The sequence below is a fragment of the Trichoderma harzianum genome (genome assembly GCF_003025095.1).
Source record: "Trichoderma harzianum CBS 226.95 unplaced genomic scaffold M431scaffold_20, whole genome shotgun sequence".
In the NCBI taxonomy this organism is placed as follows: domain Eukaryota; kingdom Fungi; phylum Ascomycota; class Sordariomycetes; order Hypocreales; family Hypocreaceae; genus Trichoderma; species Trichoderma harzianum.
Genome location: NW_020209268.1, coordinates 80500 through 94220, shown reverse-complemented (window position 1 = coordinate 94220; position 13721 = coordinate 80500). Strand labels below are relative to the sequence as shown.

The 13721-nt window shown below is 52.8% G+C and overlaps 5 protein-coding genes across 5 annotated transcripts; all 5 read left to right on the top strand.

Annotated features, from left to right (window-relative positions):
- Positions 1–572: 572 nt before the first annotated feature.
- M431DRAFT_126801 (hypothetical protein) lies at positions 573–4575 on the top strand (the record flags this gene model as incomplete). The annotated part of the gene is made up of 3 exons (XM_024912299.1): positions 573–1068; positions 1202–2892; positions 2944–4575. The coding sequence occupies exons 1-3, from the start codon at positions 963–965 to the stop codon at positions 4573–4575; spliced, it is 3429 nt and encodes a 1142-aa protein (XP_024768769.1). The 5' UTR covers positions 573–962.
- A 1282-nt stretch (positions 4576–5857) lies between these two features.
- On the top strand, positions 5858–6840 carry M431DRAFT_513138 (hypothetical protein). The gene has a single exon (XM_024919961.1). It carries the CDS (start codon positions 6035–6037, stop codon positions 6656–6658), a length of 624 nt encoding a protein of 207 aa, XP_024768768.1. The 5' UTR covers positions 5858–6034; the 3' UTR covers positions 6659–6840.
- Positions 6841–9635: 2795 nt separating this feature from the next.
- On the top strand, positions 9636–10181 carry M431DRAFT_317086 (hypothetical protein). Its single transcript, XM_024914269.1, has one exon. The coding sequence runs from the start codon at positions 9769–9771 to the stop codon at positions 10081–10083; it is 315 nt and encodes a 104-aa protein (XP_024768767.1). The 5' UTR covers positions 9636–9768; the 3' UTR covers positions 10084–10181.
- A 1539-nt stretch (positions 10182–11720) lies between these two features.
- Positions 11721–12140, top strand: M431DRAFT_10256 (hypothetical protein; the record flags this gene model as incomplete). The annotated part of the gene is made up of 1 exon (XM_024911456.1): positions 11721–12140. One exon carries the CDS (start codon positions 11721–11723, stop codon positions 12138–12140), a length of 420 nt encoding a protein of 139 aa, XP_024768766.1.
- A 623-nt stretch (positions 12141–12763) lies between these two features.
- On the top strand, positions 12764–13691 carry M431DRAFT_317018 (hypothetical protein). The gene is made up of 2 exons (XM_024914268.1): positions 12764–13450; positions 13516–13691. The coding sequence occupies exons 1-2, from the start codon at positions 12857–12859 to the stop codon at positions 13516–13518; spliced, it is 597 nt and encodes a 198-aa protein (XP_024768765.1). The 5' UTR covers positions 12764–12856; the 3' UTR covers positions 13519–13691.
- The last annotated feature ends 30 nt before the right edge of the window (positions 13692–13721 follow it).

Below are 13721 nucleotides of genomic sequence, written 5' to 3'. Positions count from 1 at the left end.
ATATCCGTGGTGCTAGTTCCATAATATTAATAGCACCGTACTGTACAGACTGCATGTATATTGCATGTACTGTACTGTATATTGCATGCCATCCATTGATCTCTTTTCTCTCTGCCTGCAGCAGCTTGCCCTGGCCCCTGCCGATTGGATGCGCTGCTGCAATAAACCTGCTGGGGCCCGCCGCTGTGGACCAACGCTCGTACTTACGCTGGTACTTGTGCTGGTACTTGTGCTGGTCCCGGCTAGTACACGTGCGCAGAAACAGGCCGCAAAAATACTCGCCGCTACTTTGCCGGTACGTACCTCCGGTGCTGGGCCTCGCCGCCTGCACGGAGCTTTCCAGGTCGAATCGGGCGGTAGCACCTGGTACGAGTACAGGCGAGTAGCGCTTGAGTACCCGTACGAGCAGCCGTGCACCGTGTGCAGGCCCAAGAGCCACTGTGAGGCCCCGGTCAGTGCTAGCGGGCGCAGCAGAACAGGCTGGACCGCACAGTGACGGCACTGTGTCGCCGCATACCTGCCTAGTAGTACCTTCTCGTCGCCCGTCGAGTCACCAAACCTCTTCCTTCTCACTCCGATTCACTCCAAGCAGCAACCCAATCTCTGCTTCGTCTATTGATGGCCTCATCCGTCTTGGTTTGAGCGACGCCAGAGACTCCCGAGCCGCTGTTTCTCTGCGCAAAGCCACCGCTTGGGATGCTTCACCCGCGCCGTCTCTAGTCCGTCTTTCATGGTATTTCTACTCGTTTCTTTCTTATCCGCGACCACAACGAAACCTTAAGTACTTTATCGAACCCCCCGCCAAATCCTAGCTATCGTGCGCCTGTACTGTAGCTCGGCCCAGCACCCCGCGAAACCGCCCTGCCGAACGCTCTCACGGCCATTCCGCCCCTCGTCTCGAAACACAAAACCGCCGCTCTGCTCATTCTCGCGGACGGTGGCTTTTGCGGCTTTGGCTTGCCATGGTAATGAATGATTCTGGCCACCGGGTGTCGCGCGCCTCCAACATGTCCAACTCGGCCGCAGCCGCCAGCGTTGGCAGCAACTCTGCAAACGCAGACGACTCTGGTGAGCGATTCTCCTTTGACGCCAGCCTCTCTGCCCCTCGGGTTCCCCCCCAAAACTCGCCCCGACCCGCACACAAAAGTATCAATCAAATCACTTGCCTCTGATAGCTGACCCTTATCGCCCTGCGACTCAGCATCTACCATTACTGTCAATACCACGCCCAAGGCTCCTCCAAACTTTCCTCCGCCAAAGACCGACAAGCCTCGCCCGCACGTCTGCGCGACTTGCCAGCGCTCCTTCGCCCGCCTGGAGCATCTGAAGCGCCATGAGCGCTCGCACACAAAGGAAAAGCCGTTTGAGTGCCCGGAGTGCTCGCGATGCTTTGCCCGCCGCGACCTGCTGCTTCGTCACCAGCAGAAGCTGCATCAGACGTCGACGCCCTCCGCTCGCCCGCGAAACCGCCGAGAGTCGACCAGCGGCGTGCCCCCAGGCCAGAGTCGGGCTCGCAAAAACAGCGTCGTGGGCGCCAGCCATGCGGCGACGGCCCCCAACCCGGGTGCCGCCAACACGATGCGTCCGCGGGCAAACACCATCAGCCACGTCGATGGAGCTGCCATGCAGATGATTGCCACGGCCAATGCCAACGTCGCTAGAGGCATGCACGCAGGGCACAGCCGTCACCCCAGTCTTGCTGGCCTGCCCATCCACAACTTCGACCCCGTGTTTGGTGGCATGTCCATGACCATGGGCCAGAGGGCGACGCTCGCGCACGGCCTCCCCAAGCTGGAGACGGGCCAGATCGGCGGTACCGATCTGGAAAATGCCCTGCGTACAGCACCTCCCCTCGCTGCCTTCAACCCCGAATTTGATTTTGAGAGCTACTTGTTCGCGCCGGGCACAACCATCAACCCCAACGCGCTTCACTATAATGATTCCCCGCCCTCGATGGTAATGGAGCAGGCCTCCCCGTTTGCGCAAGCCCTCAACGACATCCCGTCGAATCCGGCCTTTGACGACTCTTTTGACTGGCTCAGTGGGTTTGAGCACCAAATGTCATTTCAGACAAACGAAAATGTGGTGGACGAGTCGAGCCCGTCTGCTCTTAGCACGACGAGCCAGAGTGGCATCAGCGATGTCATGTTGGATGGATCAAATCACCCTGCGCCGGCTGGCACGAGTACCATGTGGCAACCCTCCGTGATGGGCCCCCCGCAGATGCCGAACCCGTTTGCTTTGGATCTGAATGGTTCAGTCTTTCCGGATCTCCTCAATGGAGCTCCTTTATCACCTCAGCCAGCTACTCAAAAGATCAATGACCCATACTTCTCCACGCCCCCACCATCGCTGAGCTCGTTGAGCCCTTCCGTCGTATCTGGACTGAACACGCAGAGCATTAACCAGACCCTTGGCTTCAACGCCGGCCCGGAAACCCCATCATCCCTCAACGGCGTTAACCATGGCGCTTCGCCCGTAACCACAATCACAGATGCCACCAGGACTGCCATCGTGACCATTCTCTCCCAGTGCCTGCCCTTTGGAGGCCGTAAATATCCCTTTACCTCGCCGCAGTCGCCGCAGTTCCAATCGCCCTCCCCGGCTCAGGCCGCCAACGTGCCCAGTACCCAGAATCTACAGCGTTATGTCTCAGCTTACATCTCATATTTCCATCCCCATTTCCCCTTCTTGCACCTGCCCACCCTGTCCTTTGACATGTCCACGTCCCCGAGCGGTCGCCAGAATGGTGTAGGCGGTAGTGGGTGTCTGGTGCTCGCCATGGCGGCCATTGGCGCCCTATATGAAATGGAGCAAGCCCAGTCCAAGGACCTGTTCACCATGGCTAAGAAGATGATCTTTTTCTACCTCGAGGAACGACGCAAGGCCGACGTTCGCAAAGCAGATGTCCGACGCAGCACGCACAGCGGCGACCCCGACCAGCCGTCGTCATCGTCACAAGGTAGGGATAGCTCAGCCCACACGCCCGTCTGGCTCGTCCAGGCGATGCTGCTCAACGTCGTCTACGGCCACAACTGCGGCGACAAGACCATCAGCGACATCGCCTCAACTCACTGCGCAGCGCTCGTCAGCTTGGCCCAGGCAGCCGATCTGCTACGGCCCGAGCAGGAGGATGGACAGGATACTCGCATGTTTGATGACTCAATGTGGAATAGGAAAAGTGAACTCGAACAACGACAGGAGTGGCTCCAGTGGAAGCGAAAGGAAGAGCGCAAGCGCACGCTGTACGCCGTCTTCATCATGTCCAGCCTCTTAGTTGCCGCTTACAACCACACCCCGGCTCTGACCAACTCTGAAATCTTGCTGGATCTCCCCTGTGACGAGGAATTCTTCGCCGCCGAATCGGCCACCCACTTCTTCGCCAAGGGCGGTCCCGACGCAGCCAACCACAACCGGCTCAAGTTCTGCGACGCCCTCGGAGAGCTCCTGCGCACAAATGAGCGACAGCAGAAGCACATGGCGATGAATGGCGGCCAGCACTCCCCGGCTGAGCTACCTTCTACGAATCTCAGGCCCAGCACTTTCGGCTGCTTAGTTCTCATCAATGCCCTGCACAACTACATCTGGGAAACACGACAAAGACACCATAACAAAGTCTGGACCAACGAGGAGACGGAAAAGATGCACCGACATATCGAGCCAGCCTTGAAGGCATGGCAAGTGGCCTGGGCCAGCAATCCGAAACACACCGTAGAGCGTCCAAATCCGTACGGCATGGGCCCGCTTTCTGCCGACGCCATTCCTTTGCTTGACTTGGCATACGTGCGGCTGTTTGTCAATCTATCTAGGTCCAAGGAAAAGTTTTGGCAGCGAGACTGGGACGGCATGGCCGAGGAACTGGCTCGAGGAACGGAGATTGTCCAGCATGCCGAGCACTCCCCCGGATCCAACGCAGAGCCGATGGGCAACGATAACTTTGATAGCTCTCTCTTTACTGGTTCGCCATCAGCTTCAGTAGCGGGCTCAGATCCCTCGGGCAAATTCTCCAACGGCTCTCAGTTCGCCACTCGTTCCATTTCCCGCCGAGAGCGACATCTACGGAAAGCCGCGTTTTATGCGGCCGATTCTTTGGCCATGTCGGACAAGCTTGGGGTAACCTTTGCTGACTTTACTAGTCGTGAGCTCCCCCTACAGTCAGCCATGTGCGCATTTGACTGCGCGCAGGTCCTTGCCGAGTGGGTCGCCACCTTGCAAGATAGAGTTGGTCCATACTTAGGTATTTTGGGCCAGAAGCACATTGAACCTTCGCAAATGCCCGCTATCATGCTGTTGGAAGAAGACGACATCAAGCTGCTGGATAGGATACAAGAAGTCCTGTCTTCGGCGGAGATGAAGATTAGCCTGGACCTCATGGCCAGCTTGACTGCCACTGATGCCGGAACCCCAGATGATGGACAGGCTGGCTATGCAACCAAGATTCTTCGAGTTACGTCCCAAATGCTGGACAAAGCAGCCGTTTGGCCAGTTACGCATCTCATGGCCCGTTGCCTCGATAGTCACGCCACTCGGATGCGGGCCAGGACAGAAAAATCCACCACCTTGACCTCGGATTAAATTATACAGACAAATCTTAATGCCCGCCGGCTGTTAGCTCGGGGAAATTCAGCTTCACATAATCTTGCCCTGCCATGATCATACTGGTTTAAGTGGACAAAAAGAAAGAAGAAGAAGAAAAGATTGGTCGACGGGAACGACTATTAATCGGGTTGGCTGCTACTTCCTTCAACAGGAAATCAAATTTACAACCAGATTCCCACATAATCATACGGCAAGAGTGGTTTAACTGTGTCTGCCGGAAGTTTGCACCACTCTTTGCTATTCGAGTAGGCAGGATCCGACAAAATAACTCGCATTGGGAGGCACAATAAGGCGATGGCTTTACTTTTAATACCAACATGGCTTCGACGGCTTACAATTCTCTCTGGCTAAACTAGCAGCCGGGGACGCACGCTACTTTGAGAGCAGCGCTTGATTTTTAGTATTCACTATACACGGAGACGACGGACTGTAAGATATTTGGAAGATGGTTGGCCAGTTCTCAAACAATATGAACGTGAAATGGTTGAGCACGTGGGGTCCTGAATGGAAGTACATATCGCATCTATGAGTCGTGAGAGCTGGTGTACAAGTGAGAGCGATGGATCAAGGCTTCAAATGAATCAACAAGGCTCGGCTGTAAGCCTAAGGTGTATGCAAGAGATTCAGAATCAAATGAGGGGTATATGGTGATGCGGCTTTGGAATTGGGGATGTGGAAAAGCGATCACTCATGTTAGATAGAGACGTGCGGATTTTGATTCCTAGGGTAAGTTTACAGCGGGAGTGCGGGATGCCTTTTTTTGAGGGCACTTTATATTTGGCTGTATTTTCTTAAAGATCTTGTTTCAGAGGTCGTGTTTCAGAGGGTCAAGGGGAGTTTGGGATTTGGTAATGTTTACATGTACTTATGGCGAAATGATTGAAGATTTAATGTCCTTGTTGACATGAGCGGTGCCTCTTTGAAAACTTTGCAGATCTATTGTGACTGTTGGGCGCGATGCCTTTTGTGAAGTGAATTCTCTTTGCCCATTGAATGAAAGAGAATAATCGTTCATGTCCAATGCCGATTCTACCCATCATGACTTTATAGGAAGCAGGGCGCCTTGTGAGGCTGATTGCTTCATCTTTAATCCAGAATGGATGACTCAATGTGTTACCTGAAATCCGGGGTTTGATGGTAGGTAGCTGAGCTGTGCTGCCTGAATTCTGCGCCTAACAAAGAGCCTCAAGCCGCTAAAGACGGACAAGGACACGGAGCTGAACCCGGCGGGCGGGCCATAAAGATTGACAACTACCGCCTATTTTGCATACTCACTTTTCGTCAAACTTGACTTGATACATCTCACAAAACACAATTTACAATATTCTCCAACAATAGAGACACTGAACAAGAATAACCTCACTTCATCTCCTTTCATATACCAAAGAAGAATAAGAAAGAAAGGCTGGGGGAAGGAGAGAGAACAAAAGACGCAATGTCCGTCGTCAACACCCCAGTCGACACAAACTCCAAAGGCGGCCCCATTGCCGACTTTGCATTCGACGAATCTCTCATCGAATGGACCGTCCCCAAATCCGACTGGCTCGAGATCCACGACAAGAACTTCGACGGCGTGGCCACGTCGGCGTACATTTTCGATGCTCAGGGCCGCGTGCTGCTCGTGCAAAGGGCCGCGCACGACAGCATGCCGAATTTATGGGAAACACCCGGTGGCGCAGTGGATTCAGGCGATGACTCTATCCTAGCGGGCTGCGCAAGGGAAGTTAGGGAGGAAGTTGGTTTGGTTGCAAAGAGGATGAAGAGGCTTGTTACGGAGGGGGAGGGGAGGGGGAAGTGGAGTGTGTTTACGAATAGGAGTGGGACGAGGGTGTTTTGCGGGTTTGCGTTTGAGGTTGAGGTTGAAGAACCCCAGGGGGGGAAGGAGGTTGAGGTTGTGCTTGATCCGGAGGAGCATCAGGCATTTTGTTGGGCGGGGGAGGAGGATGTTAGGAGGGGGGTTGTTGGGGGGAGGAGGATTGCGTTGAGTTGTTTGATGGTGAGGAATCGGTTGATGGAGGCGTTTCGGCTGAGGAGGGAGGATGGGGTGAATGGGGGTTGAGTATTCAAGATGGGATGGGAGAATGTGATGTTTGGATGAGAAGGCTTGAATGAGGTGGTTGTGATGGGTCGAGATGGAAATGTATGGAATTGGACGAGAGAAGACTTGAATGAGGTGGTGTATATGATGAAGTTAGAACATGTGCGAGATATATGGTTAGAAGAGGACGAAATAGAAATCTTCATGATATTTTGTGTTACCACAGAGAGGCCGATATCCTAACTCGTTGGTTGACTCAAGTGTGAGTAGGCATGACTCTAACGACGGCGATGTCTTAATAAGGTGAGAGATGAAGCTAGCCAGTTCTGTATATTAAGAAGCCGTCTAAGAGGAGACAGAGAGAAAGAGAAGGGAGATTAGATCTGAAACGCTAGAACTTGAAAACGAATATAGCCTTGAAGATGAGATGATGGGGGTATCATCGAGACCAACTCAACTAGATTCGGTGTCGTTTTTGGGGAACATCGGCAAGGATTGGCCATTTTCACCGTGTAACCATTCTGCGAAGTGTGTTTAAGAACGATACGAGATAGATTTGGAAACATGGTTATGTAGCCATATAAATAACTTCGGCCCGAAGCTGAACACGAGTATTTAAGATTCTGGAGTGGCGGTCGTACCTGAATAAGGCGCTCGTTGGATGAATAACCTTATTTAATAATATAGATGTCGTGGCCTCGTGGTCTATTCATGAATAATAACCTTTGGAAGTTTATTGATCTATTATAGATCGCTGGAGCTATCAGAAATATGCCACGTGCTGGTACGAGATGTATCGACTGAGTCGTCTAAGCCGCCAGTTGGTCTCGTGTTAGGGAATTAACCACAATTCTTTTGTTAGCTAGATTGTAGAACTTAATGCTTCCGCCTAGCACTCTTGAGATGGCACTGGATACGTCGCGAATCTTAGGGTAAGTAAAATGAGATGTGACTGGTAGTTGCTCGACGTAACTACAACGCCATTTGTGCTACCTACTAGGTATCGATCTCTTGCAATTACATAACCTAGTGTGACATGTCATTTTTCATATCATAATGCTAATGAAGATCAGTGGCTCGCCTGGATAACCGAGGCGTTGATCGTCGTCACTGAAAGGTCAATTGATGCGACTCATTCTTCCGGGATACCCTTATCAAGAAACTTTATACGAGTTTGTGAAAGTAAGATTCATGATGTGGAATCTTGACCCAATAATAGTTTTGGCAGCTTCCGTTGGCACATATCAAATAAAGAGAGTTTACTATGCGTTTAAGCCACACTGAATCATGTACACTCACCGAGGTCAAGATAACGGATAACAACCACTCAACACCGGCATAGGTATAACAAGACAACTTGAGGCGTAGTTACGCTTATAGATACGACGAACTAATCCTCGAATCGAAGACATCATTGTCACAGCAAGGCATGCCTAGGCAAGTGGATCCACGCAACCACTCCCGCATCATACCACCTCTCGTCCCATGCAAGACCCTTAAGACCCTTGGACCCATACACACTGGCTTCATCGTCATCTCGATCGACGCCATCAGAGGGTCAACGCCGGCCCGGATTCGGCCGGAGGGTCCGGTAGTCGGAGTGGATATGGGGCCAAAGGCGGAAGGGCAACTTGTTCAACTACGGTAGAGCCGGGATTTCCTGGGATAAGTTGCTCATGCAAGGTGAAAAATTCGATGCTGGAACATGGGGATATTGATGGAGACTTTTTTTTTTTTGTTTACTTGGACTAGTTGCCGGGCGAGAGTGTGCGGGACTCTTTTGCTGCATGGAACCAAGCGGGTTGCAGCAGTTCGCTGGAGAGGTGATATGACGTACTTGTGCAGGTGGGCGTAAGAATTACAAACTCTTGATTGCCAGATAATCCGGAGATCATTCACGATCGATAGTGTGGAGATAGGTCTAAGATGCTGTCTCAAAGGAGGGGAAGAGCTCTCACGGGAGAGCTATAGGGACGCGTAATACGAACTTTAAACTCGTTGCTTAAGGCGGGGAGATGAGCATTCTGTCATTGTTCAGTATCGACTGAGAGCTTAAACAATCATCTCTAATGACAATGTGAGATCATCCGTAGGATTGGGACCGAGGCGTCTAAGAGTTGATTGGCGGTATGAGTGGCGATATTGGACTACTTGATTCAGGGTTGGTCGTGTGAGTTCCAAATCGTTCAAACTGGAGTAAGGTAGCAGCATGTATTTGCAATACCAGGCCGACGGGCAGAAACGACAAGCCGAGAACATCCGGGGCACTACAATATCACTCAGCATCACCATGATTTGATGCCGCGTCCCCGGTGGCTGAGCGGCCTGTCCAAAGTTTGGGACTAGAAAAAAAAAGTCACCTGGTGAGATCTAAATCTCCTGAGCCTCAGGGTCTATCCCGTTCTAGAACGGCGTGTTGAATAGTTCACAGAGACGGAGAAAAAGATAGGGCGACTGTCTTTTGATTTGTGCCGAGAGAGTGGAAGGGGGGGGGGGGAGAGCCGGCAGATCCGGAGGGTGTGAGGACCCGGCAGTGCCGGCCGCAAGGGCCGCCAAAACCCCGGGTGAGACATAATGCACGACGCTGATTGATGCGTGAAATGAATCCAAAGAAAAATAAATAGATAAATGATACTGGGCGGAAACCGTTAAACTTTGAAAATAAATAAAATAAAGATAAAAGAAGAGAGCTGGCGTGTGCCAAAAGGGGAAAGGTGAAGGGGTGAGGGCTTGAAGGCGCCCTCGGTATTGAGCAGAGAGAGTAAAAAAAAAAATTTGTTTCGGCAATATGGGGCTTCGGAGGGGTCGCGGGACGGTAACCGAGAGCCGAATCCGCAAAACTGGGCTGCTGGGGGCGTTGGTTCATTTTCAAATACCAAGAAAGCTCCGAGCTGGGAAGAAGCTGACAATGGAGAGCATGGCGATTGGGGGGAGAGCTGAGACATTGTGGCCGGAAACGGGAGAGAGCTGAGGGTATTTTATGGGGAAGAACAGTGGGAGCTTATTGTTTATGAGTGGTGTTGAAACAAGCAAAGTGAAATACAGTTTTTGTCTCGTCTCAGGAGATTGATTGGAATGTTGTGGTCTGTGGCATGAGATGAGAGCCGAAATACGGACGGAATACGGCATGTATGGAAGTGTGCATATGCGCATTGCCCAGTTTGGTGATGGTGGTTTTTTGGAGTGCAGATGGGAGTTTGCGCCCGGAGCTAGCCGCGCAAATTTTCAAGAAAACTAGCAAGGGGTCGAGATTTGTTCTTGGTTTTTATTATTCCTGGTGTTCTAGTGTTATTCTTTTATTTTTTGCCCTCGTGCAGAGGCGATTTGTCAACGGGAAGACGAAGCTGTTTTGTGGGTGTAAGTGCATAGTAAGTGGTTATGGACGGATGAGGCGGTGCAAACGTCAGATGGGCATCAGATCAGACCGGCGATTGCATGAGGCATGATACATGAATACTAAATGAGGACAGTACTTGAGACACGCGCAATTGCATCGCAGGCTCTGGCTGGGTTCGTGGGAAACGCGCACATCCTTGCGCTTTGTGGTCCAAGCAGCGACCAGGGTGCCGGGACTGGTGACGTCGATCACGATGACTTTTGTGATTTTTTTCTTTTTTCCTCTGTCTCTTCGCTGTCACCCCTTCATCCTTCGTTTCTGTTGTAGACTACGCTAGCAGTTTGAGGTAGATTGCCAGCATAAGGAATGCTCCATTCAATCTGCCAAGGAAGATGGAAGCTGTGGGTTGTGTTGTGTTGTGTTGTGCTGTGTTCTGCAACTGCGGGATGTTCCATGTTGTTTTTGGAGCTTCTCCGGAAGAAAGTGACCGTGCAATAACCTCATCCCGGTGTATGTGCATAGAATAGAACTGAATTCCCTGATAGAGCACCTGCAGCCATTCAAGAGGAAATTCCCGCAGCCCAGCCTGACAAAGCATCATCACCAAATCTGGAATCTGTCACTGTAATAATCCTCAGCAGAATCAGTCCTCGACGGTCAATGTTTTCGTGGTGACATCACCAGCCCTATGCTCGTCTCCTCCTGTTTTACTGCCCCAACCGTACTAACCAACCCCCTAGCCGTTGCAGAACTCCTCCCCCCTAACAATCCCCCCCTACAGCGTCCAGTAGAGGCCCAGCAGAGCCTAGCACAGGCCTAGCACAGCGCCTAGCTCCAGCGCCATTGCACTGCCAACAGCAACTGGGCGCCCCCCTCAGAACCCGAGCCTAATCCGCCCGCTCGCATCAGCCCCGGAAATGACTGCCGAGCTGACCCCAAACAGGCAACGGGCGAGGGGCTAGACAAGCGGTGCTAAGCCCGGCAAGGCAAGGAAAGCAGCAAAAGAGAGAAAAAAACAAGCCGGCCAAATCAAGGCCAGAAACACGACCGAGTGACGCATTACGTAGCCGACACAGTTGGTTAAAGACGAGATGCCCGGCCATTGTTAAGTCACAGTCAGCGCTGCCTCATTTTGATGCTCAGTTCCCAATTCTTTTTTTGCCGCTGCCACCGGAATCTCTTTAACCCCTTTAACCTTTGGGACTATTCCGTTGCGAGCTGGTTTAAAGACTCGCGGCTTTTCTGGGGTTTCTGGTTATTGCGCGATTGTTATTTTTTGGGCAGCTCAGCGTCTTGGTTCTTCTTCTCCTCATCACATCACCTTTCTTACTCTTCTCTTACTCTTCTCTCTCTCTCCCTCTCTCCAATCGACTCTCTTCTCCCTCCCCCTCTTCTTCGAAACGAACGAGCATCGCCATTCCATTCGCCAATCAACAAGCAGACGATTCTCCAATTGCTCAGCCCATTCCATACCATCCCATACATGCCCTCGTCGCGATCCGCCATCGGTCCATCCGTCCTTTGTCCAGCGCCCTTCGCCTAGCATCGCATCGCATCGCATCGCATAGAGCTGCGTCTCGCCTAGCACTCTTGCTCCATTCGAGGTACGACAACTCGGCAGCGATCAGCAGGTTTTTTTCTCGTCTGCCTGCATCCTCTTCCGATTCATTGCCTTGTTCTCTTTTTCCCGCCAAGGCTCCAATATTCTGTAGGTGAGTCCGACTTTTGCTCTGCTCTGATCTTCCCATGGGCTCCCGAGGACTGGCTATGCCCTCTGTGTTGGCGTATCAAGACAAGGCTCGATATCATGCCGGCGATGCTATTTGCAATTTTTTCACGTCTTCTTCCTGTTTCTTCAAACTGCAAGCCACAGCGGGCTCCTGCAAGCGCTCTGCAGCAACCTCCACCGGCTTCTGGCCTCCCATTGCCTATCATCCCGCCATTCGCTTCGCCCGTCAATGCTGCAACCCTGTTTCCTTGAGGCGAGTGCCTGAGCGTGACATTGCACCCTTGGCCACCCTTGGGCAAAATGCCATTGGATCCTCGCTGAGCTTCAGTGGACTCTTGGTGGGCTCCCAGGTGGATGCGAGCTGCCCAACCGTCAACGTCACCACCCATCGACGTGTCCAGCCTGCATTTGTGGATGCTCTGTTGCAGGCTTCATGATTCTGCTCTGGGCTCTCAAAGGCCGCTCGCCTGCAGATGCAGCGCTCATGATGGATTCCTTTGGGTTGACATCTGACTATCTTATCGCCGCCGTCTCGCCTCACATAATCACGAGCAACAGACGAGACGGGAGGAGAAAAACCTTGCCTCGCTGCCCAATGACAACACAATTGATTTTTTTTCTTGCCATCCTTCACTCGTTTTGCTTCCTCGTCGACTCACTCGCTGCCTCATCGACCCTCTTATCTTTGTGTCTTGCCAGCCCGTCTTTTTCCCCATTCGTCTGGCCCTTTGCAAGTTGCCCTGAATCTAGACACAAAAGCACTCTAGTCCTCGAGATCGACACATTTTGCCCTCTTTGTTTTGCTGCCAGCTCGGCACAGCTACCCTTCTTTCTCCTCCCCTCTTCCACTACTCGTACTCAAACCACCCCCGCTGCATTAAGCTCTTACGATCCCGTCTCTCTCCTCTTTTCGTCAGCCCTGCATAGGCGCTCGCTTTTGCTTTTGCCCTCTTTGCCTATTCCTTAATTCACCGCCGCATATCAGATTGTGCCTCTCGCCCAGTCTGGCCTCCACCAGCGCTGCTTCGGCAGTTGATAATGGCGGTCTGAGTGGCTTGCTTTGGCTGCCCTTGATGGTCGTGGTCGAAGCTAGCAGACCAGATATTCCCATCCCGAGAGAGAGCCCCTCCACCCCCTCCCCCAGATTGCCAACATGCCGGCTGGAGCTGCAGTGCAGCCACCATCCTCATCCTCGCGAGCCCATCGACGGGAGTCATACCGTAGCAATAACCTCAATGCCGGCGAGAATCAACGCACTGATGACAATATGCCAGCTTCCCGCGAGTCTGACTCTCGCCATCGCAGGCGCCGCCGACGAGACGACTGGGTCCGCACCAGCAACGAGAACATCTTGTACCGCCTGGACGCCCCTGTCGCCGACGCTTCCGCCGCTGCCGTCCCTGTAACTGCCGCAGACGACTCGGCTGACCCCGTCTCGCGCATCCCAACGCCCCCCATTGGGCCCCGAAGGACGCGGCCGCACTCCATCCACGTCGTCAGCTATCCCTCGGGCTACGTGCCTCGTGAGCTTCGGACCAGAACCTCCTCCCCTCGCTCGTCTAGGGCCCGGATCGAATCTGGCTCCAGCCCCGCGCCTAGCACTCCGAGATCTTCGAGGCTTACAACATCAGCCCACCCCAGCACCAGGACTGAGCTTCCCGTCCGCTTGGCCTTGACCCGATTGTTCCAATCACTGGCGAGCAACTCTGTATCCTCAGTCGACGTTCCGCAACACAGCGCATTCCCTGTTGGTATCCAGATCCAAACCGTTCCGGTTACCGAACATCGTTCTGAGTCGACATCTCGCCGTAGTAGCCGAGCCAGTCAACCCCGTAGCAATCACTCGCACCATTCTCACGAGACAACCTCATCGTCCTCTCGCAGGAGCCGTGAGCCAAAGCAGCAGCAACATAATCAATCTTCATCCACCAGAGATCGTGACGCTGCTCACCACAAGCGAGAACATCGAGACCGCCGAGAACACCGTGATCAACCGCGGGACAAAACACGGCGCAGAG

Excerpts from the sequence above, each read along its gene's own strand:
- M431DRAFT_513138 (XM_024919961.1), top strand. The coding sequence starts at position 6,035 with ATGTCCGTCGTCAACACCCCAGTCGACACAAACTCCAAAGGCGGCCCC.
- M431DRAFT_317086 (XM_024914269.1), top strand. The coding sequence starts at position 9,769 with ATGGAAGTGTGCATATGCGCATTGCCCAGTTTGGTGATGGTGGTTTTT.
- M431DRAFT_317018 (XM_024914268.1), top strand. The coding sequence starts at position 12,857 with ATGCCGGCTGGAGCTGCAGTGCAGCCACCATCCTCATCCTCGCGAGCC.